Consider the following 27,332-nt stretch of genomic DNA (forward strand, 5'->3'; position numbering starts at 1 on the left):
CAAAAACGTTATAAAATGATCACATTAGAGCTGTAAATTTCGACATTTTGGGGATGAGCAGAACCCCTTCATCAGGCATGTGATGAAGGGGTTCTGCTCATCACAATTTACTCTTACATATGTGAATATTATGCAGAAGTTTCATGGCGTACTGGTTGTGCTGATACCAGTCCCCAGCTGGTAGTTGCTACAGCACCCACTTGATTAAGCCCCCTGTCACATTGGGTGCAATTTGGCATTTGGCGTGCGATTTGCATGCCAAATCATATGCCAAGTCGCACCCTATATCTGATATTAGAGCAGTCATATCGGTGCAGTTCCAACTTGGCCGGAGCCGCACCGATTTCAAAAGTAGTGCATGTACTACTTTTGTTGCGATTTGCACAGGCATCTGTGACAGATGTCTTTCAAATCTCAAGGAAATCTGTAGGTCTCCCGATTTTGAAATCGTGTGACTGCACTGTAAGTCGCATTATTTCAAAATCGGGTTTGATGTGAGCGGGGTGTAAAGCTACTCCAGGAGCATGTGCAATGGGAATAGTCTACTTGGTTTAGTGGCCTCAGAACTGCCTCCTGGGAAAGCTACATCACCAGTGTCATCCAGGAAACTCCCATAGTTGATCTGTGAGATTTCGAGGAGGACATCATTGGTGTGTCGGCACAGAGAACTAAGAAGAAGAAACTGGCCATCGATGACATAGATTTTGAAAATGGCGGTACGGGATTTCTGGCATGGGGTGGACAGAGCACTATCACATCAAGTCAAGTTAGGTAAGTCACAGTAAGAATACTTATGTGTACCCTCTATTCATTTAATGGGTGCTGGTATATGTTAAAAGGGAAGGGGGGGGGGGGGTTGGCTTTAATGAATTCCAGAACTTAATCAAGAACATAGAGAATGTACTTTCTAACCTACTGTACTGGAACTTCAGTTGCTGGAAAGGCCCCAGTTTTGTCTATTACAGTGGTTTCTGCTTCATACCTAGGCCTATTTTTTTAACCACCTTCCGCCCGCCCTATAGTACAATGACGGGCGCAAGGTGGTTCTCTCGTTCTGATAGGACGTCATATGACGTCCTACCATTCTCACTGCACATGCGTGGCTCAGGGAGCGCGCAGTACGGCAATTGACCCTCAGACACAGCGGATCACGGAAAGAGCCGAAGATGTCAGCTCGGTCATGTGATCAGCTGTGTCCAATCACAGCTGATCACATGTGAACATGGAAATGCCGGTTCTCAGCATTTCTCTCCTCTCGAACTGTCACGCTGACCGCTCGAGAGGAGAGGAGAGCCGGTAACCGGCTTTCCGCGGAGGGGACATGTACACTGATCATCAGGGCACTGATGATCAGTGTGCCCTGATGATCAGTGTGGCCCCAGAAGTGCCACCTGTCAGTGTCCATCAGTGCCAGCAGTCAGTGCTCATCAGTGCCACGTGCCAGTGCCCATCAGTGCCACATCAATGCAACATATCAGTGCATACCAGTGCACATCAATGCCACATATCAGTGCCCATCTGAGCTGCCTTTCAATGTCACCCATCAGTGCCAATCAGTGCCACCTATCAGTGTTGCCAATCAGTGTCACCTATCAGTGCCAGTCAGTGTCACCTATCAGTGCGAATCAGTGTCACCTATCAGTGCCAGTCAGTGCTGCCTAACAGTGCCATTCAGTGCTGCCTATCAGTGCCAGTCAGTGCTGCCTATCAGTGCCGCCTATAAGTGCCATATATCAGTGTCATGTATCAGTGCTGCCTTTCAGTGCCCATCAGTGATGCCTGTCAATGCCCATCAGTGCCACCTATCAGTGTTCATCAGTGCAGCCTATCAGTGTCCATCACTGCAGCCTCATTAGCTCACATCAGTGAAGGAGAAAAATCACTTATTTACAAAATTGTCTAACAAAAACTAAGAAAAAACTTTTTTTTTCAAAATTTTCAGTGGTTTTTGGTTTGTTTAAGAAAAAATAAAAATCCCCGAGGTGATTAAATACCACCAAAATAAAGCTCTATCTGTCTGAAAAAAATGATAAAAATTTCATATGGGTACAGTGTTGCATGATCGTGCAATTGTCATTCAAAGTGTGACAGCACTGAAAGCTGGAAATTGGCCTGGGCAGGAAGGGGGTAGAAGTGTCCGGTAGGCAGGAAGGGGGTAGAAGTGCCCTGTAGGCAGGAAGGGGGTAGAAGTGCCCGGTAGGCAGGTAGGGGATAGAAGTGCCCTGTAGGCAGAAAGGGGGTAGAAATGCCCGGTAGGCAGGAAGGGGGTAGAAGTGCCCTGTAGGCAGGAATGGGGGTAGAAGTGCCCTGTAGGCAGGAAGGGGTAGAAGTGCCCGGTAGGCAGGAAGGGGGTAGAAGTGCCCTGTAGGCAGGAAGGGGGTAGAAGTGTCCTGTAGGCAGGAAGGGGGTAGAAGTGCCCTGTAGGCAGGAAGGGGGTAGAAGTGTCCTGTAGGCAGGAAGGGGGTAGAAGTGCCCTGTAGGCAGGAAGGGGGTAGAAGTGTCCTGTAGGCAGGAAGGGGGTAGAAGTGCCCTGTAGGCAGGAAGGGGGTAGAAGTGTCCTGTAGGCAGGAAGGGGGTAGAAGTGTCCTGTAGGCAGGAAGGGAGTAGAAGTGCCCGGTAGACAGGAAGGGGGTAGAAGTGCCCTGTAGGCAGGAAGGGAGTAGAAGTGCCCGGTAGACAGGAAGGGGGTAGAAGTGTCCTGTAGGCAGGAAGGGAGTAGAAGTGCCCGGTAGGCAGGAAGGGGGTATAGGTGCCCTGTAGGCAGGAAGGGGGTAGAAGTGCCCTGTAGGCAGGAAGGGGGTAGAAGTGTCCTGTAGGCAGGAAGAGGGTAGAAGTGCCCTGTAGGCAGGAAGGGGGTAGAAGTGCCCTGTAGGCAGGAAGGGGGTAGAAGTGTCCTGTAGGCAGGAAGGGAGTAGAAGTGCCCTGTAGGCAGGAAGGGGGTAGAAGTGCCCTGTAGGCAGGAAGGGGGTAGAAGTGCCCTGTAGGCAGGAAGGGGGTAGAAGTGTCCTAGATTTCTATAATGCCCCTTAGGCAAAGCGGTGATAAGTACTGATTACATTACACAGTGCTGCTGACATTACGCCTATTGCTGATACATAAAAGCATTGACACAAAGTTTAATAATTTACCTCCGCGGTATTCTGTATTATTTCGCCAGTCATTGAGATCTATTTCTGCAGTGCCTGCAATGACCAACTCCAGCTCCCGTGCGTCAAAAACTGACACAAGTCTTGAATCAACAACCTGAAATACAAAAGAAAAAGCTTTCATTGTAAAGCCAGAAACATTTCAGATTTATGAAAAATTTTGAAGAAACCACAAAAAGTGGAAAACTTGCTTATCATTTTAAGTATTCATTTCCAGATATTCCCAGTTTTGCCATTTCAGTTATTTATGTACAAATCATTGACTGAATCTGTCTAATAAATAATTAATATTGTGTTATGGTATGTTTGTTTATTTTGTTAATCAGACTTTAAAAAAAAATAAACGTTCTTGCATTTTTTTAAAGAAACAAAAAAAGGTACTTTTCAAACAATACCCCCTCCCTCCCAGTTTGAAAACAGCCTCAACAGACAAATCATTGTAGGTGTAAAGGCATTCACTTGTCCCTTCATATAGCATAGCATATGGAGTACTGTTATGTACATCCCACCCATGTCTAGAGTTCAACAAAACGCATGTCACACAAACATATACAAGTGATAGATCCTATTACCGTTAGGCTGATACAATAATAGTGTGCCTCTGTACCCCGTCTTTGCTGATGCAGGGGTTGACAACTAAGCCAACATTTGGCCGTATTTAGATAGAATGACAATCCTTTAATTCCACCTGTGATCTGTCCTTCAAACACCGCTACCTGAGATACATACAGTATCCAGAATGTATGAATGAAAAGAAAGAGTGGAAGAGGACTCCAGTGGCAACCTGTGAAGCTTCGGTGAACTCCATGCCCAAGAGGGTGAAGGCAGTGCTGGAAAATAATGGCGGCCACACAAAATATTGACACTTTGGGCCCAATTTAGACATTTTCACTTAGGGGTGTACTCACTTTTGTTGCCGGCGGTTTAGACATTAATGGCGGTGTGTTGAGTGATTTTGAGGGGGCAGCAAATTTACACTGTTATACAAGCTGTACACTGACTACGTCACATTGTAGAAAAGTGTCATTTCTTTAGTGTTGTCACATGAAAAGATATAATAAAATATTTCCAAAAATGTGAGGGGTGAACTGTGAGATACTGTACATCTGGGGAGAAAAGCTTTCTTCACCAATCCCAGAACACATATTTTTGGACTACAAAGCTAGATTTGCTTGAAATATACTGCTATTCGTATTAACAACTTCTTTCTAATATGGGAATCATTTTTCACATCTCCATAGCATATGTACAGTTGCAAGAAAAAGTATGTGAACCCCTTGGGATTACGTGGAGTTTTGCATGAATTGGGCATAAAATGTGCTCTGAACGTCATCTAAGTCACAACAATAGAAGAACACAGTCTGCTGAACATAATACTACACAAACATTAGATGATGCCATGGTTTAATTGCACATAACATGTAAACATTCACAGTGCAGGGAGGACAAAGTATGTGAGGCCCTAGCTTAATGACTTCTCCCAGAGCTAATTGGAGCCAGGAGTGAGCCAACCTTGACTCCAATCAGTGTGATGATATTGGATGTGTTGCTGACAGCTGTCCTGCCCTTAAAAAACACACACCTGTTTTGGGTTTACTGGTTTCAAGAAGCATTGTCTGATGTGAACCATGCCTCGCAGAAAAGAGCTCTCAGAAGACCTACGATCAAGAATTGTTGACTTGCATGAAGCTGGAAAGGGTTACAAAAGTATCTCCAAAAGCCTTGATGTTCATGTGTCCACGGTAAGACAGACTGTCTACAAATGGAGAAAGTTTAGCACTGTTGCTACTTTCCCTAGGCGTGGTCGTCCTGTAAAAATGACTGCAAGAGCACAGCGCAGAATGCTGCATGAGATAAGAATCCCAGAGTGTCAGCTAAAGACCTACAGAAATCTCTGGCACATGCTAACATTTTTGTTGACACATCTACAATAAGGAAAACATTAAACAAGAATGGAGTACATGGGAGGACACCACGGAGGAAGCCATTGCTGTCCAAAAAGAATATTGCAGCACGTTTGAAGTTTGCAAAAGAGCACCTGGATGGTCCACAGCACTACTGGCAAATATACTGTGGACAGATGAAACCAAGATTGAGTTGTTTGGGAAGAACACACAACACTATGTGTGGAGAAAAAAAGGCACAGCACACCAACATCAAAACCTCATCCCCACTGTGAAACATGGCGGAGGGAGCATCATGGTTTGGGGCTGCTTTGCTGCCTCAGGGCCTGGACAGATTGTTGTCATTGATGGGAAAATGAATTCCAGAGTTTATCAAGACATTTTGCAGGAAAACGTACGACCATCTGTCCGCCAACTGAAGCTCCGCAGAGGATGGGTGATGCAACAGGACAATGACCCAAAGCATACAAGTCATTCAACAAAACAATGGCTGCAACAGCACAGAATACGCCTTCTGGAGTGGCACAGTCAGAGTCCTGACCTCAACCCAATTGAAATGCTGTGGCATGACCTTAAGAGAGTGATTCACACCAGACATCCCAAGAATATGGCTACACTGAAACAGTTTTGTGAAGAGGAGTGGTCCAAAATGACTCCAGATCGTTGTGCAGGTCTGATCTGCAACTACAGGAAACGTTTGGTTGAGGTTATTGCTGCCAAAGGAGGGTCAACCAGTTATTAAGTCCAAAGGTTCACATACTTTTTCCTCCCTGCACTGTGAATGTTTACATGTTATGTGCAATTAAACCATGGCAACATCTAATGTTTGTGTAGTATTATGTTCAGCAGACTGTGTTCTTCTATTGTTGTGACTTAGATGACGTTCAGAGCACATTTTATGCCCAATTCATGCAAAACTCCACATAATCCCAAGGGGTTCACATACTTTTTCTTGCAACTGTATAAGGGTGTCTGCATTATGTTTATGTACTTTATTTCATTAAATTTGACATGGCAAATGATCTGTTTCTAAAAGTACTGAACATACAATACTTTTACGCATTCACAGTGCCACCTTGTGGTTAAATGCATGCATTTTCTATAAATTTTCAAAATGTTTTATCGTAAATACTATTTATTTAATTTATTTCATGTACTTATATACTGTAGCACCACCAATTTCCGCAGTGCTTTACATATATATTGTACATTCACATCAGTCCCTAACCCTCGAGGGGCTATTCATTAGTTTAAACAAAAACAATTTGTTGGATTATTCAAATGATAGTGGAGAGAGATGTGCAGTTGTAGTAGTCCATAAAATATGTTTCCCAAATGCACTGCAATGCAGTATGCTGGGGGAAGTGAGTCCTGTAGAAAACAATAGATTTTCAGTTGTCAATGCAGTTTACTTGTTTTAGTAAATACAATGCATTATGGGCAGCACAGTGGCTAAATGGTCAGCACTTCTGCCTGGCAGTACTAAGGTCATCAATTCAAATCCCAACCACAGCAACCAAATCCCAACCACAGCACCACCTGCCTGGAGTTTGCATGTTCTCCCTGTGCCTGCGTGGGTTTCCTGTGGGTACTCCGGTTTCCTCCCACACTCCAAAGACATGCTGGTAGGTTAATTGGCTCCTGTCTAAATTGTCCCTAGTATGTGTATGTATGAATGTGACTTAGGGACCTTAGATTGTACACCCCTTGAGGGTTAGGGACTGATGTGAATGTACAATATATATGTAAAGTGCTGCATAAATTGATGGTGCTATAAAAGTATCTGTAATAAATAAATAACAACTAGTGTGAATGAGCTCCACACCAGGTAAAACATTATAAAAGTAAAAGACAGAAGGGTATTTTATAATAAACAGTCATGCCCTCCAATAATTTGGTGAGATTTGTGCAAGAATATCTGGTTGGATCAAAGCAGTCTATTACATTTTTTAAATATTGTTTAAGCCAGTACATTTGTTCTCAATGATAGAAGTCTGGTGCTGGTAGAATTAGTTTTAAAAAAATGAGAATAAGTTAAAAGAAATATACAGGGCCCCTAAAATTTGGAAAAAAAAATTATGCCCTATCCAAAACATCCCCAACACTTAAAATGGTTTTAAACCTCAGACATGAAATAATGTACAAAACATATATCTCTATAGTGTGTACTTGTCTTAATTAAGAGCACTAAGTGTAATTTGTGTCTGCTGCTTCATTCATCTGCTATCAGCATAGGCGGACTGACAACTCATGGGGCCCCCGGGCAATAGAGGATCATGGGGCCCCTGTGTCCTCACCCACACTCAAAAAAGCCTATGAAAAAGGTACAAGGGGCATCTCATGGGGCCCCCTACTGACTCCGGGCCCTCGGGCAGTGCCCGAGTTTCCAAATGGTCAGTCCGCCCCTGGCTATCAGCACGAATAACTTCTGACAAGTTTACCTGACGCCAAGAGAAAAATGGTGACATGCCAGGGACCTCCAGCAGATTGAAAGCCTTAGCTCTGTTACTGTGAGCTCTGTGGAGGGGGTGTGTCTCTTCCCTCCAATCAGCTGTCAGAAGTCTCCTCACTGAGCTCCGCAGAGTGTAACTTGAGCTCCCTGCCGCTTCTTCCTGAACTCTTAACGTTTTATAAATTATGGACTTTGAATGAATGTAGGGAGGAAAATACTACAGATAAAGAGGTACAACTTATGTAGGAGGATTTGTTTCATATCTGTATATCAGCTGAGGCCAGTCACTTCACTAAGTATATGTAAGGGTGTACAACCACTTTAAAACCCAACTCAAGCGGACACTATTTTTCTATTTTTGGACAGAATGGTGAAGCAATAGGACCTCTGTTGATTTACAAATGGAATCAATCACCTGTCTGTCTTCCATTCATGGTTCATGTTTAGTTCATGGAAGCTATACTATTGGCTTCTATGAATGTAGCAGCTGAGAAAAAAGGGCGGACATAGTTGGACACTCTTGAGTGTCTGTCACAGCCCCAAAGTTCTATTATGCGCCGCAGCACCAGAAGATTGTGGCAGCAGAGGTGGGTGGAGGGCATTGGTGGAGGAACATTCAGATGAAAGGAGGACACATCTCATTGAAGATAAGTATTGTCTGTTGTATTTTTCTTGGTATAGGCAAACTGTATATTCACCTCACTCCTTCCAAGAGCTCTGTGCTGTGTTAAAAAGTATCTGCATGGGAGTGCAGGTCCTGAGAACCATTGATTTGTATTTTAGCTGCATCCTCATACAAGACATACCTCATAAAACCCTCGTACAAGGGCTTCAGTTTGTTGAACCACTCCTCGTTCCACTCGCCATTTTACCATCTTTTCTATATATTCTTTCTTATTCTTTTCTGTTACTTGTAGGTTTGTTCCGCCAGACTTTAGCTCTCTTTCGGTGACCTTTTAGAAAAGCAGACAATACAGGTTAATAGATGGTGTACTAAGATATCAATTACAGTGGCGTAATACCATATGTAAGTGTATGTAAGTATTTCCTCAAGCTTAACCTCTCCAAAACTGAGCTTCTCGTCCCCTGCCCGCGCCCCCCCCATCCATCACTACCAACAACACCACCATCAATCCCGCCCCGCAAGCCAAAGTCCTTGGCGTCATTCTGGACTCAAACCTTTCCTTCCAACCTCATGTCAAATCACTTACAAACTCATGCAGGCTCCACCTTCGCAACATCGCCAAGATACGCACCTTCCTTACCCCAGACACCACTAAACTACTCGTACACTCCCTGATTATCTCACGCCTCGACTACTGCAACTCCCTCCTCACCGGCCTACCCCAGTGCAGGCTCTCCCCGCTCCAGACCATCCTGAACTCAGCGGCTAGACTCATCCACCTTACCAACCGCTCCACCTCTGCCACCCTCCTCTGCCTATCCCTCCACTGGCTCCCTATTGCCCAACGCATCAATCTCAAACTACTCACTCTGACCTACAAAGCCATTCACAACACTGCCCCTAACTACCTCACCAACCTGATTCCCAGGTACCACCCTACCCGTACCCTTCGCTCTTCACAGGACCTCCTTCTATCTTGCTCCCTGGTCTCCTCCTCCCACACACGACTGCAAGACTTCTCCAGGTCCTCCCCCATCCTCTGGAACTCACTACCCCAATCCATCAGACTGTCACCTTCCCTTCCCACCTTCAGGCGCTCCCTGAAAACCCACCTCTTCAGGGAAGCCTACCCCACCCTCACCTAACAGCCATCCTCCTTCATTCCTCCTACCACTCCATCCCCCACAGCCATTTCCTCCTGTGCTACTACCCCCTCCCCTCTAGATTGTAAGCTCGAAAGAGCAGGGCCCTCTAACCCCTCATGTGCTGTTTGTAGTTGCTGTAATGTTTCATGTATTGTCCCCCCCTCTATTGTACAGCGCTGAGCAAATCCTTTGGCGCTATATAAACTCGATGTAATAATAATGTAATAATGTAAGTGAAAATGCAATGTACCTTAAAAAACCGACATTATGATATCTCTCCTCATTTGAGTCAATACACTATACACATTTTTAAGAGAATAAAGATTAAACCTTTTTCCTTTATATTATTTTTTTTTTTTAGTTTTGGATATTATCAAACCCTTTCATAAGTTTTTATTGCTGTCTGTGTCCCCATTGGCAAGATTCACCACTCTAAGTGAAGGAAAATCCAAAAATTTAGAGTTGTCTCCAGGAAAAGAGGTACACCTGTTCCACGGACAATTGTCTTAAAGGAGAATTCCCCTTACTTTGGAATATTATCTAACTTCCTGCTGTGCCTCCGGGATAGGAAGTGAATGGAATATTATATGTATATATAATCACCTGGCAGGGGGTTTAACCCTTTCCTACTTTATCCAAAGCTAAAAGAAAGTTTTGGCTACACATATACTTTAAGTGAGGACTTAAAGATGAACTTTATAGAGCTTATGAGGCAAGTTGCTAAGAAAGAGAAATTCTCTTTTTAAACAAGAAAATTCTGGTTGTCCATAGAAACAAATCAAAATATTTATTTCACTCTTCAAGAGCAGTATAGGCGTTTGAAAGGGAGAATATGATTCATGGCTCTTCTGAACAATTTCAAATCTTTCTGTAAAACAGTTAAATACTATCCCATCTTATGGCAGTAACCCAACACCATCTTATGACAGTCACGATTAAACCAGACAGGATAAAAGAACTATGAATGGGAGAAATTAGATTAGCTTTTGATTATCTCATTTAGACAGTTATTCTGCTCAGTAATAATTTGATTTTGATGTTGAAAGAATTTCCGATAGACTTTATGATAAGATGCAAAGATAGTAAATGCCCCTCTGAGTGATATGAGCCTTCTTGAGCTCAGTAGGCAAGACTGGTAATGGACTAAGGCACAAGCAGGGGCGGACTGACCATTTGGAAACTCGGGCACTGCCCGAGGGCCCGGGGTCAGTAGGGGGCCCTATGAGATGCCCCTGGTACCTTTTTCATAGGCTTTTTTGAGTTTTTGCACGGACACAGGGGCCCCATGATCCCCTATTGCCCGGGGGCCCCATGAGTTGTCAGTCCGCCCCTGGGCACAAGTACATATATTACTAGTTTAGTGCTTACTTCCATAGGAGCCGCTGGAAATTTGCCCAGGTTCTTCCTCAATAGATTGCCCCACAGCCAGGCACACGAACACAGTCCCTCGTTTCCTCAATAACCAGGCTAGGGGTGTTGTTTTTTCGTTTTTATTTTTGGAGAACTTGGATAGGGATAAGGGAATAGAGTGGGATACTCCAAAAACAGAAAATATATACAACTTGAGGACAGTGAGCTCCTTTCTGTAAGGCTAAAGCAGAAGTCCTTGCATATAGCAAACCATGGAGATGGCTTGTAGTAGAAACTACTAAAAGCACACAGCCTTCTTTCTTTAGACCAACCAGAGCAGAGTCCCTTCACAGGGTACTAGTTAGACTAAGCTCTTCAGGACATCAGCCAATGTCCGCTTTAGCAAAACAAACAACTGACTCTTTAGAACAAGAGGGGTGAGGTTGGGTGGCCGCAGCCCAAAAGTCTCTAAAGTCTCTCAGATCAGTCTGTACTGAAAGGTCCAGGGAAAGTTGGTTTTCTCTTTCCAACTTCCAAGTGACACTTTCCTCCAGTGACACCAGACTAGATCTTCAGCACAGAGCCCCTCAATCAGCTCTCAGTGTGTTAGTAACCGCCTAGCGGGGCCTCTAGCAGTCCACAGGACAGGATTCCCCAGGGCGCGGAGTCTAAGCCCCAGTCTGCTTGTTCACCAGGGCCCCTGATGGCGGGGATGGGCTTGGAGCAGACAGGGACCAGGTCGCGGCCCCTGAGTAAACCCGTCCGGGGTAGAGAGATCCGCCAGGGGTATGTGCAGGTAGAGAGCCTGACGTGAAGAGGTGGAAGACGGGATCCGAGCGGGATGGATGGATGGATGGCGGAGTAGTAAGCATGGTCAAACGGGCCGGGTCGGTAACAGTGGGATCAGCGTAGTACAAGGCGGCAGGCAGAAGAATAGTCAGGTCACTCACTGGGGTCGGTAACAGAAGTTCAGATCAGGTATGGGGATTATCCAGAAGAGAGGTCAAACTAGCCAGGGGGTCAGAGCAGGAGAAGTCAGCGGAGGTCAGGTTCAGGCAAGGTCAGCAACGAATCTCAAATAGCAGGAACACAGGAACACAGGAGCAAAGATCAGACCATACGGCAACTTGTGTCTGTGCAGGGCTGGTTTAAGTATCCCGCCCTGCACCTGACAGGCGCAGCCTAGGTCCTAGTGCCTGCCCAGCACCGTCATAGGTGCCGGGTGCGCCTGGGTCCAAAGTGCCCTGCTGCCTGCATGTCTTGACAGACACCTACGCATGTACAGACCCATGCGTCGCGATGGTCCCTGACACAGTGGCTTCAGCATTCAGGCCCTCAAGTCAACTGAGGCTTCTCTAACAGCAAGCACATGGCAGTATTGCCTTGGAGGGCAGCCGCTCTCCAGGACGGACTGATCCTACACAGGAAAAGACCCAGAGCTCAGTGTGCTCAGAGAACATACAGTATACAGTCCCCCAGCATCCCTCAGGGCCTTGCTCTCTGGGACTGGCCAGGGCTGTATAAATATTCATACTGCCATATGCATAGCTCTACACCTATAATCCAAAAAGTTATACTGATTTCTGAAACCAGCTGAGAACACTGAACAGACCTAAATAATCAATTGGAGCCACACTACAGTACAGCTAGCAAGCTAAATTTACCTAACAAAAATACACACAGCTCCACTGAACTCAGTTAGCCAGCACTAAATCTAACCAATCTTAGCACCAATTAGGATGGTGGTACACTAGGGTGTGTTTCAATGTCCTATACCCCAACCAGGGGCGGACTGACAACTCATGGGGCCCCCATGCAATAGGGGATCATGGGGCCCCTGTGTCCTTGCCCAAACTAAAAAAAGCCTATAAAAAAGGTACCAGGGGCATCTCATGGGGCCCCCTACTGACCCCGGGCCCTCGGGCAGTGCCCGAGTTTCCAAATGGTCAGTCCGCCCCTGGTCCCCAACAGATAAGTATGTTCTCATTTGTAAATATGGGAAAACAACTTTTGCTGCTTGTCATAAAAAAAATGCCTATCTTCTGTACACTGACATTGTATACATAGTCCACAGAATATCACTGTTAATCAGAGAGGAAATTTCTGAGAAAATAGAATAGGGCTGCTTTTAGAAGGCACTTAGCACCACACACTTCATCTCATCGACATACATTATTTAGTTGCTGTTTACATGTGATTAATAAATTACTATACACTATGGCTGTTTTGATATAGAATATTAATAACGTATATTTCTAGTGATTAATTAAATAGTACTGTTAAAATAAACTGTAAAATTGACTAAAAGAATGGCAGTGAAAATTGGTAAAATGTGTTGTAATTTGCACTATCTACATTTTCCTAGCTAAGTTCACTTATCCCAAGGTACATGGAACAGCATTAGGGTTCAGTCTATAATTTTAGGGGGTGGCAAACTACTCTTTGTTTCACAGTGTCTTTAACATTTAAGAACTATGATCATTATGAGGTTACACAATCAGAGAAGCCAAATGGAGCAGGTCACTGAAATTTATTTATTTTGCACACCACCGGCCATAATAGTCACATTTTGGTGAAAATACTTTTATATCTTCCTCTCTTAACCCCTTCACGCCTAAGGGTAAAACAAATCTAAATGCCTAAGCACAATTCTGCAACGTTGACGTGTTAGTAAAACCGTACATATCGTCACAACTACTTTGTACATCCAGGTGGATTATACCTTGTTTTTTTCAGGACAAATTGGGCTTTCATTTGTTGGTAAATGGTTATGGATAGCTCCTAATTTTTTTTTTATTATTAAAGGAAAACTGGGCCAAAATAGTAAAAAAAATCATTTTTTTAAATTTAACTGTGTGTTTCTTGTTACGAACATAACCTACCACCAAAGAACAACTCAAAATACATTCTCCAGTTCTTGACGATCGCAGCGATACCATTTATGTGTATGGTATTTGTTGTTTGTACCCGTAGTACAGTCCAGAAACAACAGTGCGCATTTTGTTTTTGTCTTTTTTTTTTATATAAAACACACTGTCACTGACATTGACATTAACACTAACTGACACTGATACCAATTTTTTTTTTAAATCCTGACCTTTGACCCTGACCTTTGCCCTTGACCCTGACCTTTGACCCTGACCTTGACCCAAACACTAACCCTGGTACTGAACTAGATCAAACCTTGATCTAGGTATTTTTCTTTATTTTTTCTTTTATTTTTTAATATTTATTTATCTTTTTTTTTTTTTTTACAAACTTTTTTTTCTCTCTCTGTGTCAGGAGTTCGAGAGATACAATGTATCTCTCTTCTCCATTCATAGAGAGAGAGAAAACAAGGGGGCCGGGCTGCACAGTGATTGATCACTGTGATAGCCAATCAGAGGCTATCACAGCGATCACGTGACCCGGAATCGGGAGTCCCGGGTCCCGATCGTTAGAACGGGACCCGGGGCTCTCAGTGACACCGCGGTCTTGGTGCTGGGAGCGCGCCGAGCGGCGCGCTCCCAGCACAAAGACAGGTACGCAAATATGCGGCCCCACGGAAAAAAGCCCAGGTCCGTGAGGCCGCATATTTGTGTTACGTCGGCGTCAAGGGGTTAAACAGTTGTCTCTGGAAGAGATATCTCCAGAGTTTTGGGTTTCCCATCACCTTCTGCTCCAGTGACAATGTGATAGGGTTTAAAGGCACCCCTAAACATAGGAAGATTGTTGCTCAACTGATAATTATTTGGACTGTTTTGGACTGGACTGTTGGGCTTCTCTGTTGTACAAACACCCTAAGGCTCAACCAATCTGAAGGAAAGAATTGTTTGTGACTAAATTTTCTATCCCAGAGTCAATAATTCCTTCAGAGATGCCCACTGCATAGGTTAGAAATATAGGCACTCCTTTGCTGCATGTTTATGTTCCACAGAACTATTATGGGACTGTAGGCAGAAGAAATAAAATAAATATTACACTAACATCAAGCTTGAATCGGAAAGGCCAGAGCTCTTTATTATATTCTTAAGTTTAAACTACGTAATAACTTAATACAGTTGCAAGAAAAAGTATGTGAACCCCTTGGGATTCCGTGGAGTTTTGCATGAATTGGGCATAAAATGTGCTCTGAACGTCATCTAAGTCACAACAATAGAAGAACACAGTCTGCTGAACATAATACTACACAAACATTAGATGTTGCCATGGTTTAATTGCACATAACATGTAAACATTCACAGTGCAGGGAGGAAAAAGTATGTGAACCTTTGGACTTAATAACTGGTTGACCCTCCTTTGGCAGCAATAACCTCAACCAAATGTTTCCTGTAGTTGCAGATCAGACCTGCACAACGACCTGGAGTAATTTTGGACCACTCCTCTTCACAAAACTGTTTCAGTGTAGCAATATTCTTGGGATGTCTGGTGTGAATCGCTCTCTTAAGGTCATGCCACAGCATTTCAATCGGGTTGAGGTCAGGACTCTGACTGGGCCACTCCAGAAGGCGTATTCTGTGCTGTTGCAGCCATTGTTTTGTTGAATGACTTGTATGCTTTGGGTCATTGTCCTGTTGCATCACCCATCCTCTGCAGAGCTTCAGTTGGCGGACAGATGGTCGTACGTTTTCCTGCAAAATGTCTTGATAAACTCTGGAATTCATTTTCCCATCAATGACAACAATCCGTCCAGCCCTGAGGCAGCAAAGCAACCCCAAACCATGATGCTCCCTCCGCCATGTTTTACAGTGGGGATGAGGTTTTGATGTTGGTGTGCTGTGCCTTTTTTTCTCCACACAATGTTGTGTGTTCTTCCCAAACAACTCAATCTTGGTTTCCTCCCTGCACTGTGAATGTTTACATGTTATGTGCAATTAAACCATGGCAACATCTAATGTTTGTGTAGTATTATGTTCAGCAGACTGTGTTCTTCTATTGTTGTGACTTAGATGACGTTCAGAGCACATTTTATGCCCAATTCATGCAAAACTCCACGTAATTCCAAGGGGTTCACATACTTTTTCTTGCAACTGTATGATAAATATATACTTTATATTAATTATAAATACATACAACATACTTATACATGGCTATACTATGGATATCCAAGCTAGATTTAAACCAAAGTACAATACCACCCCCTCTCTTTTTAACGAGAGGAACATAAAGCCTCATAATTAGGACCATGACGAGGAGAGAGGGTGGGAGGACCTTATCTCCTTCTGTCCAATGCCGTCTGACAGCTCACTGATGCATTTTCTTTACTTTTTAAAAAAACCTCCAGCACAAGCTTTAACGGACCATCTGTCATATGACTAACTTCAACCAATTACAGGTATATTTGCTAATTAACTGTTATGCAAATTTAACTGTCAAACAAGCAGGAAATTTCTCTAGTCTGCCACGGTCCCGTGTGTGTGTGTGTGTGTGGGGGGGGGGGGGGGTGGCGCAGGGACAGCTTGTAATGTATTTGTTGAAGGCCTTCACAGCTGAGCTGGCATCTTTGTGATATCTATCAGAAATGTTCAAATATAAAGAGATACATTTTACAGCAGTTTACAGAAAAATTAAACTAACCTGACCAAACACTTCCTCATTGACCGTGAATGTCAGGTCCAAAATGTCTGTGATGTCATTGTCCTTCATCCACTGTAAACTCTGGTGGAACTCTTCATCCAAGTATTCCAGATCACTGAGATCACATGGTCTAAACAAACGTAACAAGAAATTGCTGTTTTTTCGCACATTTACATACACGGTACATTAAACAAACCACAATTCATAAAGCTACAGGGTAAAATACATGAATAGAAATAAATGGAAGTTAGAAAGACATGACAATACAATGTTAAAACTTGGTATTAAGCAATCCCTAAAAAGATTCTGTCTCTTCACAATTGCTGAAATATACTGACAGGTATGAAGTGCTGCCCAGAGGTGCTTACACATACCACATTCCTGTCCCAAATTTCCCCCAAAAATGTAAAGGAATCTCTTCAAATTGAGGCGAATTAGACATACAGTGGGGCAAAAAAGTATTTAGTCAGCCACCAATTGTGCAAGTTCTCCCACTTAAAAAGGTGAGAGAGGCCTGTAATTGGCATCATAGGTAGACCTCAACTATGAGAGACAAAATGAGAAAACAAATCCAGACAATCACATTGGCTGATCTGGAAAGAATTTATTTGCAAATTATGGTGGAAAATAATTTTTTGGTCACCTACAAACAAGCAAGATTTCTGGCTCTCACAGACCTGTACCTTCTTCTTTAAGAGGCTCCTCTGTCCTGCACTCATTACCTGTATCAATGGCACCTGTTTGAACTTGTTATCAGTATAAAAGACACCTGTCCACAACCTCAAACAGTCACACTCCAAACTCCACTATGGTGAAGACCAAAGAGCTGTCGAAGGACACCAGAAACAAAATTGTAGACCTGCACCAGGCTGGGAAGACTGAATCTGCAATAGGCAAGCAGCTTGGTGTGAACAAATCAACTGTGGGAGCAATAATTAGAAAATGGAAGACATACAAGACCACTGATAATCTCCCTCGATCTGGGGCTCCACGCAAGATCTCACCCCGTAGGGTCAAAATGATCACAAGAACGGTGAGCAAAAATCCCAGGACCACACGGGGGGACCTAGTGAATGACCTGCAGAGAGCTGGGACCAACGTAACAAAGGCTATTATCAGTAGCACACTACGCCGCCAGGGACTCAGATCCTGCAGTGCCAGACGTGTCCCCCTGCTTAAGCCAGTACATGTCCGGGCCCGTCTGAAGTTTGCTAGAGAGCATTTGGATGATCCAGAAGAGGATTGGGAGAATGTCATATGGTCAGATGAAACCAAAATAGAACTGATTGGTAGAAACACAACTCGTCGTGTTTGGAGGAGAGAGAATGCTGAGTTGCATCCAAAGAACACCATACCTACTGTGAAGCATGGGGGTGGCAACATCATGCTTTGGGGCTGTTTCTCTGCAAAGGGACCAGGACGACTGATCCATGTACAGGACAGAATGAATGGGGCCATGTATCGTGAGATTTTGAGTGCCAACCTCCTTCCATCAGCAAGGGCATTGAAGATGAAATGTGGCTGGGTCTTCCAACATGACAATGATCCCAAACATACCGCCCGGGCAATGAAGGAGAGGCTTCGTAAGAAGCATTTCAAATTCCTGGAGTGGCCTAGCCAGTCTCCAGATCTCAACCCCATAGAAAACCTTTGGAGGGAGTTGAAAATCCGTGTTGCCCAGCGACAGCCCCAAAACATCACTGCTCTAGAGGAGATCTGCATGGAGGATGGGCCAACATACCAGCAACAGTGTGTGCCAACCTTGTGAAGACTTCCAGGAAACATCTGACCTCTGTCATTGCCAACAAAGGATATATAACAAAGTATTGAGATGAACTTTTGATATTGACCAAATACTTATTTTTCACCATAATTTGCAAATAAATTCTTTCCCAATCAGCCTATGTGATTGTCTGGATTTGTTTTCTCATTTTGTCTCTCATAGTTGAGGTCTACCTATGATGCCAATTACAGGCCTCTCTCATCTTTGTAAGTGGGAGAACTTGCACAATTGGTGGCTGACTAAATACTTTTTTGCCCCACTGTATGTCTTGGAACAGATGTCCCAATGAAAGATTTTATTTTACCTTTTGGATTTCCCATCACATTTTGTCTAGGAAACAATGGCCACCAGGAGATTTTAGAGAGTGAATCTCCCCAGAAGGACACAGACATCATAAAAATCTAGCAGGGATTCAAATCCTTGCCTTTTCCATCCAAAACTAAAATAAAAGCTTTGGCTATATATTACAATTTAGGAACTTCCTCATTGTTCTGAAATGTTCACACCTTCCCCCTCCTTACATACATTCCTACTTGCCAGTGAGACAGCTCATCATAATGATGGGCCAATAGAAATATATATGTGAGTGTTTTGGGGGGAGACTTAGTGACAAGATCTGACAACACCTGACATGCTGGAGCTTTATCTGCCAGGACGATACTGCCCTTTCAGTATCCTTAAAGTGACATGCACATATTTGTGTTCTAGTGACATCAAGATGTTTACTAGAATATTTAACATCATGTTGCCTAAATAGCTGAATGGTTTGTTTTTTATTCTATATTTTTAAGACCTTTAAGAAGGTCTCCATGAGAAAGCTTTTCAGTTTGATACACTGTGAAGAAAATATAATTAAACTCCGAATAAACATATTGCATTGGAGAAACTTACAGCAACTGGTGCTGTTGTTAGAAATTTCTATAACAAAATCAAAATTGAATATACTCATATATTATACAAATTTTAATTTAACAAGTCAGAGGTGTGCAGCATTTTCATGTTGGTCCCATAATGTGTTACCTTTGCTCTGTTCTTAATGGAGCCCAGTAGTTTGAAGTCTTACTTCATATTTTAAAGACCTCTAAAACATTTTTTATAACAACATTTTTGCTACCAGTCTTACAGGATCCACCGTTAACAGTGAATATTCTAAATGTTATATACTCACAGCCTTAAAAGAGCCTTATAAAATGGTCTTGTGAAGAAGGCATCCAGAAGATACTGGTGAATGAGAGCAAGGCCAAGGATTCGCCCACTAAACCGAAACCTAGGTCACAAAAATCAGAGGTAGGAATTAAAAAACAGATATACATCTATCACAATTGGTTGGAAATTAAATTAATTTTCCTGTAATAATTGGTAATTTATATTTCAATATTTTTTATTGAGAAACAAGCATATTAAAGCATAAAACGAGATGGCAAACAAAAAAAAAAAGGCCCACCCGCATGGTGGAACAAGATGTAGAATCAGAATCATAACACTTATAGGTACGTAAAAAGATTATCAGACAATAGCATTACAATTCACACAAAAAGTGTCATAGCCATCAGGACGTACAGGTTTCATAAATCAATAAACAAAAATTAAACCAAAATGAACCAAAAGTGACAGAGAAAAAAAAAATTTTCAACGAATAAAGTAGAAAAAGAGAGGAAGAGAGAGACGAAAAAGTGAAAGAAAGAAAATAAAAGGGGGGTCAGCTGCCAGACACTCACGCTGATCATGGTAATTTAATACCAATATCTGTTAGTTAATCTGTTAGTATGGCTTATGGTGCCTATTGCAGGCCAGAATTAAAGCCCAATTCCTGGATAAATTGAAATAGTGCATTGTGCATCAATTACCTTACTCCTCTGTCTTGATCCCAAACACATCTTCCTAAGATATCCTGCAGTGTAATGGATCAAAGTTACAGTTTCCTCTATAAGCCAAGCTTATTTCCTACCCTGGAGACAAGGCGTTTTACACTTCTCTTTATCTTTTCGGACATTTGTCTCCTCACTGCCCTGTGTTCCCCCTGCCTCTAGAGCCAATGAAAGAAAACAGGTCGCTGAAAGTGTTGCTGCCACCAACAGGAGGTGTCCACATCAAGCAGACATTGACGTAGACACCCCGAAAAAAAGGATCCCATGAGGTAAACAGAAGAGAGAAGGATCTTAATGTGATCGTGGCTTTAGTTAAGTAAAATGAGCTATTAAATTTGTTTTTTTATACCAGTGGTTAGTTAGAGGGGGATGGGAGTGGGGTTAGTAATATCCTGGAGTTGGGCTTTAAACATTTGCTCCCTCTTGTCTTTACGGTGAATGTGGGAATAACAATGGCTCTGTGGACTTTTTACTTAAAGGATTTGAGTTTGCAATGATGTCACTGGTAATGTTCAGAAACCACCATTTTCCATCACATAATACCTGTGATTTTGGTAGGTTTGGAAAACTATTGGGTCATAAGCCAACTGCAAAATGGTCACATGCACAGGTATGATGTGAATGTACAATATATATGTAAAGTGCTGCGTAAATTGACAGCGCTATAGAGGTACCTGTAATATTATTATTATTATTATACAGTGTTTATATAGCGCCAAAAGGTTTGCTCAGCGCTGTACATTATAGTGGGGGACAGAACATGAGACAGTAAAGTAACAAAATAATACACGAGGGGTTCGAGGGCCCTGCTCTTTCGAGCTTACAATCTAGGAGGGAGGGGATGGTGGCACAGGAGGAACTGGCTGTGGGTGATGGAGTGGTAGGAGGAGTGGAGGAGATCGGCAGTTAGGTGAGGGTGGGCTAGGCTTCGCTGAAGAGGTGGGTTTTCAGGGTGCGCCTAAAGGTGAGGAGGGTAGGTGACAGTCTGATGGATTGGGGTAGTGAGTTCCAGAGGATGGGGGAAGTCCTGGAGAAGTCCTGCAGTCGGGCGTGGGAGGTGGAGACCAGGGAGCTAGAAAGTAGGAGGTCTTGTGAGGAGCGAAGAGTACAGGTTGGGTGGTATTTGGGTATCAGTTCGGTGAGGTAGTTTGGGGCAGCGTTATGAATGGCTTTGTATGTCAGTGTTAGTAGTTTGAATTAAATTTAATAAAAAAATAATAATACATATGAGCAGGGGCGGACTGACCATTTGGAAACTCGTGCACTGCCCGAGGGCCCGGGGGTCAGTAGGGGGCCCCATGAGATGCCCCTGGTACCTTTTTCATAGGCTTTTTTGAGTTTGGGCAAGGACACAGGGGCCCCATGATCCCCTATTTCCCGGGGGCCCCATGAGTTGTCAGTCCGCCCCTGCATATGAGGTTCCAGAGTTTTAAGTATAAGAAAGATGTATCTTTTCTGTGTGAATTTTCAATGTTGATAGGCAGTAAAAAGCTTCGGGGAGGGGGTGCTTTGTCAATGTGTCTTATTTTTTGCTTTGTTTTGGTTTATAAAAACATATTATCCACCATATCATTTGATAAACTCTACTGAGCTGAGCAGAAGTGTCTATATTTCTGTGCTTATGAACATATGAACATACTATTGCAGTATAAACATTATTCAATATTAGTGGTGTTGGTGGGAAGGTCATCAAATTGACAGATGGTCTGTCGTAAGCAAGTGCTAAAATGTGCTTTGACAGCAACATACCAAGTAAACTACCCGAAACATACCATAAAACGGGCAAGTTCTTTAATAACAACAGTCTGGGAAACATGCAGAACATTTTTGGAAAGTCTTGAAGGAAATATAAAGTGCTAATTATGTGTTTTGTGAATTAATGAGCCAATCTGGCTTTCCAGATGCTGGAAAGAAGATTTATGACTTTAAGGTCATTGGATTTTAACCAGCAGCAAATTTTCATGAACTTGTGGCTCTGTACGGTAAATTCTGGCGTGTCTATTGAAGATGACTTACGAGCCAAGGGTCAGTTAAATCTCATGTGATTGCTTTGACAGATGATCACGAGTCAATATGCTAACTTAATTATTGGACACAATTATTTCAGGTGAACAGTAACACTGAGAACTGAGTCTATTGCAGGCCATAGATGGGTCGAAAATCGGCCGGTTTTTCGGCCGAAAATAAAAACGGCCGATTTGTGGATCGTTAGTGGGCGATTTGGTCGGCCGTTTTTCGGTATTTTGGCAGATTTTTTTTTTTTCGGTAAAGTTGGAAAAAAATCGCCCGATTTTGCCGATCGGCCGATTTTCGCGGCAATTAGTGGGCAAATCGGCCGATTTTTTACCGATAAAAAATCTGCGCATGAGCAGTGACCTGCAAGAGGAAGACAAAGAGAAGAAAAAGAAGAGGAAGAGGATGAAGAAGAGGATGAAGAAGAAGAAGAGGAAGAAGAAGAGGATGAAGAAGAAGAAGAGGATAAGGATGAAGAAGAAGAAGAGGATGAGGATGATGATGAAGAAGAAGAAGAAGAGGATGAGGATGAAGAAGAAGAAGAGGATGAGGATGAGGAAGAAAAAGAGGATGAGGATGAAGAAGAAGAAGAGGATGAGGATGATGAAGAAGAAGAGGATGAGGATGATGAAGAAGAAGAAGAAGAAGATGATGATGATGAAGAAGAAGAGGATGAGGATGAGGAAGAAGAAGAGGATGAGGATGAAGAAGAGGATGAAGAGGAATAATAAGAAGAAGAGGATGAGGATGAAGAAGAAGAAGATGAGGATGATGAAGAAGAAGAGGATGAGGATGAGGAAGAAGAAGAGGATGAGGATGAAGAAGAGGATGAGGAAGAAGAAGAAGAAGAAGAAGAGGATGAGGACAACGAAGAAGAGGATGAGGATGATGATGATGAAGAAGATGATGAGGATGATGAAGAAGAAGAGGATGAGGAAGAAGAAGAGGATGAGGATGAAAAAGAAGAAGAAGAAGAAGAGGATGAGGATGAAGAAGAAGAAGAAGAAGAGGATGAGGATGAAGAATAAGAAGAAGAAGAAGAAGAGGATGAGGATGATGAAGAAGAAGAAGAAGAAGAAGAGGATGAGGAAGAAGAAGAAGAAGAAGAGGATGAGGATGAGGATGAAGAAGAAGAAGAAGAAGTAGGATGAAAATAAGAGGAATTCCAGTCCAGCAAAAAGTGTCTCTGCAGAGAGCTCCGCTATTTCTTTGACAGTTCTCTGACATTTACAGCGGTTGCAATATTGTATCTATTTGTTTCCGAATAAAAACATCTGTATCCTAAATGGAAACAAATAGATACATTGTTGCAACCTCTATAAATGTCAAGGAACTGTCAGAGAACTGTCAAAGAAATAGCAGAGCTCTCTGCAGGGACACTTTTTGCCGGCTCTAGACGGGATGAAAATCGGCTGATTTTTTTTACCATTGATGGTAACGTCGGCCACTTGAACGACCGATTTTTCGTTTTTTAAAAGAAAAATCTGCCGTTTTTTTCCCCATCTATGGCCTGCATAAGACTCTTACAGCTTCAAGTGGCTATAAACCTGGTACTCTTCCTCGATCATTCTATCAAACTCTGAAATCAAAGTTGCCTGAATACAGTTTTTTATTTCACTTGCACAGGTCCTGTGGCAGCTTTTCTTATCCTCTGACGCGCATGGTCTAGGTTGGTTGGAGGAACTAGAAAAAATGAGGAAGGGTTGTAACAGCGCAAACACTGCAAAGTCCTGGGAAATGGTAGTATGGGGTGATCGTGGTATTAGTGGCTACTGTATGAAGAGCGTAGGATTCCGTGTGGCACTGAGGGCAAGGCTTCCAAATAAGCTGTAGCAACCTCTGTAGATGAGAAAAGGAGAGAAGCGCCTCTAAGTGCAATAAGTCTTTTTATTCCAGTCTAAATGTAGAAACACTCACATGTGTAAAGTAATCATAAGCTTAAAAACTGTGGTTACCAATAGTTACTGGTGGGGTGGTAACCCGGGTGAAGAGCCGTCATCTCTCTGCGATGTGGGGAGGTCAGCTTTCGGCTGGAACAGCTGCTTGAAAAAGGAGTGCACTTCCGCCTTCCACGGCCAGTGCATGCTCCGAAACGCGTCGCAGTGCACCCTGGGATCTCCTGCTTGAAAAAGGAGCCCACTTCCGCCTTCCACGGCCAGTACATGCTCCGAAACGCGTCGCAGTGCACCCTGGGATCTCCTGCTTGAAAAGGGAGCCCACTTCCGCCTTCCACGGCCAGTACATGCTCCGAAACGCGTCGCAGTGCACCCTGGGATCTGGCTGCTTGAAAATGGAGCACACTTCCACCTTCCACGGCCAGTGCATGCTCCGAAACGCGTCGCAGTGCCCCCTGGGATCTGATGTCATCACGGCCACGCCGCCGCTATGTTCCAGCGTGCGTTCCATCCGGCTCTGAGGGAGGACGTGCACGCCGGCCGGCCTCACCGCTGTTCCCCTCCAGCCACCACGCTGTTCCAGCCGAGAGCTGACCTCCCCACATCGCAGTAAGATGACGGCTCTTCACCCGGGTTACCACCCCACCGGTAACTATTGGTAACCACGGTTTTTATGCTTATGATTACTTCACACATGTGAGTGTTTCTACATTTAGACTTGAATAAAAAGACTTATTGCACTTGGTTGGAGGAACTAAGCTGCAGCTCGTCTCATGGTATTTCTATAGGGTATATCTGCCCTTCTCTTCAGAGCGGAGTGTTGGAAAAGCAGAACTTTATTCACAACACACATAGTGTGATTTTAAAAAGGCTCCCTGAAGGAACCACTGTCAGTCATGTCCTCTGGACTGCCCACCAGGACATCCTGGGCAATGCTCATAATCTGCCTGTGATGCGGTGCATCTGTATGATGTATACAACCTACTGCAGCAAATCTGCCATTTACAGAGAAATTAAATTGGTCCCCGTCACTGCTTTTTGTAAACTAAGTGGCTGGAGCAGGGGCGGACTGACCATTTGGAAACTCGGGCACTGCCCGAGGGCCCGGGGTCAGTAGGGGGCCCCATGAGATGCCCCCGGTACCTTTTTCATAGGCTTTTTTGAGTTTGGGCAAGGACACAGGGGCCCCATGATCTCCTATTGCCCGGGGGCCCCATGAGTTGTCAGTCCGCCCCTGATCTCAGGAACCCCTGCTAAAAATTACTATATCTACAACTCATGATAGTTAATGTGGTGGTCAGTGGGAAGAATGCAGCTTACATTTGTGGTAATTGGAAAGCATTACACCCTTGCAGATAACTAAAAAGATCATTGGTGTCAGTGGGAACTTATCTGGGAGGCAGAAATTGCTCATTGCTCAAGGAACCCCTAGCAACTTCTGAAGGAACTCTGGTTGAGAAACCCTGGACTAAGCAATATGCAGGTGATATTTTTGTTAGTAGATATCGGGTGACTCTTAATGGGTACAATCTAAAGCTGGCCACACATTATTATTATTATTATACAGTATTTATAAAGCGCCAATAGTTCGCTCAGCGCTGTACATTACAAAGGGGGACAGAACATGTGACAGAACAATACCAATACAATGCAAAACATGAGGGGATCGAGGGCCCTGCTCTTTGGAGCTTACAATCTAGGAGGGAGGGGATGAGATGCCCCTGGTACCTTTCGCATAGGCTTTTTTGAGTTTGGGCAAGGACACTGGGGCCCCATGATCCCCTATTGCCCGGGTGCCCCATGAGTTGTCAGTCCGTCCCTGGGCTGGAGATTCCCTCATCTATACCATACCTTTATCCTAGATGATGATCTGATCTGGATAATGGGGCAATGGGGGATCCAACAAAAAAGGCAAGGGGGTTGCCCTAAAAATACATACAAGGCCCTTCTCCTTGATTACCATTAGGTATGGATGTCAAGGTGGACCCCATGCAAAAAAGAAGGAAAACATTTGTGTGGTGTTACCCCCAAATCCTATACCATCTTATCAAGCACAAGGGTCTTTTTCCCCACAACCCTGGTCTGGTACTGGTAGGAGTCTGTGGACTTATTGAAATCTGGAAGTCTCCTTTATGATAAGGGGTCTCCAAATAATGGCCCCCTATTTGAATGAGTAAGGAGTACATACCCCTAACTCATTCCTCAAAAAATGAAAGCAGTAAATAATGACACCACACTTCTTGAAGTCATTTAATAAAAAAACAGAACAAAATGTACATTGTGCATTAGAATAAAAAAACGCCAATCGACCTGACAAAAGTAAAAATCCCCCTGACTACTGACACAATCTGTTTTTGTCACTCATTTGCTCCAAGTGACATCATTTGGACCCTGCTGCTCAATAAAAAAAGAAAAAGTGGCAGAACCTCTTATCATTTACTAAATTTGGCCATGTGACATATGTGGTCAGTGATGTCAGTGCTATCCCTGTCTCTTTATTTAGATGGCTGAGGATTCCTGACCAACAACTAAATTTGCCTGGGTGATGTGAATGGTTGCTTAGGGTGTGGCGGGTGCCGGTAACCGCTGCTTCCTTCACATCCATCATTGGGAAGGAAGCTGTCATATATAGTAGAAATACTGTTACTATACATGAAGTTTGGATACCCCGATGAAAAAGGAAAAAGAGTTTGGACAAACACCTAAACAGCCAAACTTCGGCCTGGATTTGTATTTGGACCGAACCCTGAGCGCATCCCTAGTCAGGAGTTCACATTACAATTGTATAGAGTGCTCTCTTCTGACAACTGTTTATCTTGAAGGTAGTTGGCTAGTGAATTTAACCGCTTTCCCGCCAACTTATAGAAGAAATACTGCTACAGGATGGCAAGGTGCGCAAAATCACGTATATATGTGATTTTGCATTTCCGGGTAAGGGGCGTGCGCAAGCAGCGCACTCGCCCTACCCACGCTGCCATTCGCTGCCTCGGCTGTCAATCACCAGATTCTGGATGATGATTGCTCGCCAGTACCCGGTGATCGCTGAGAATTACTGTATGTAAACAATACAGTTCTCTCTCCTGTCAGCTCCAGCACACTGCTTTGTATGGCTCTACATAGCAGAGCCATACAAAGCAGTGTGCTTACAGTGGAAAGCACAGACACAGCCCCATAGTAAAACACACACAGCACACAGTTAACCCTTTGATCGCCCCAGATGTTAACCCCTTCCTGACCACTGCCATTATTAGCACTGGTCACTGTATTGGTATCACTGGAGATGTCAGTGACACCAAGTCAGTTCCCCCCCAGTGTCAGAATCACTGACGCAGTTCCACTATAAGTCGCTGATCGCCACCATTACTAGTAGAAAAAAAAAATTCCATTATATATACTGCTGTTTGTAAACGCTGTAACTTTCACATAAACCAATAAATTTACATGTATTGGGATTTTTTTTTAGCAAAGACATGTAGGAGAATACATTTTGCCCTTAAATTTATGACCAAATTTGATTTATAAATTTTTTTTATTGGACATGTTTAATAGCAAAAAGTCAAAAATATTGTTTTTTTTTCAAAATTGTCGGTCTTTT

General features: G+C 43.4%; 1 protein-coding gene across 2 annotated transcripts in view; it reads right to left on the minus strand.

Moving 5' to 3' along the window:
* Window positions 1–27,332, minus strand: part of HECW1 (HECT, C2 and WW domain containing E3 ubiquitin protein ligase 1) — a 550,087-nt gene that overhangs the window by 13,091 nt on the left and 509,664 nt on the right. For both annotated transcript variants that reach the window (XM_089691201.1, XM_089691202.1), the window contains 4 exons: window positions 19,130–19,228; window positions 16,179–16,308; window positions 8,309–8,455; window positions 3,129–3,243 (listed from right to left, as the gene is read on the minus strand). In XM_089691201.1, the coding sequence (XP_089547327.1) occupies window positions 3,129–3,243; window positions 8,309–8,455; window positions 16,179–16,308; window positions 19,130–19,228 (491 nt within the window). The remainder of the gene's footprint in view (window positions 1–3,128; window positions 3,244–8,308; window positions 8,456–16,178; window positions 16,309–19,129; window positions 19,229–27,332) is intronic.

Source organism: Staurois parvus, unplaced genomic scaffold, assembly GCF_062004578.1.
Source record: "Staurois parvus isolate SC_StPar_1 unplaced genomic scaffold, SC_StPar_1.0 ptg000554l, whole genome shotgun sequence".
Classification (NCBI taxonomy): Eukaryota; Metazoa; Chordata; class Amphibia; order Anura; family Ranidae; genus Staurois; species Staurois parvus.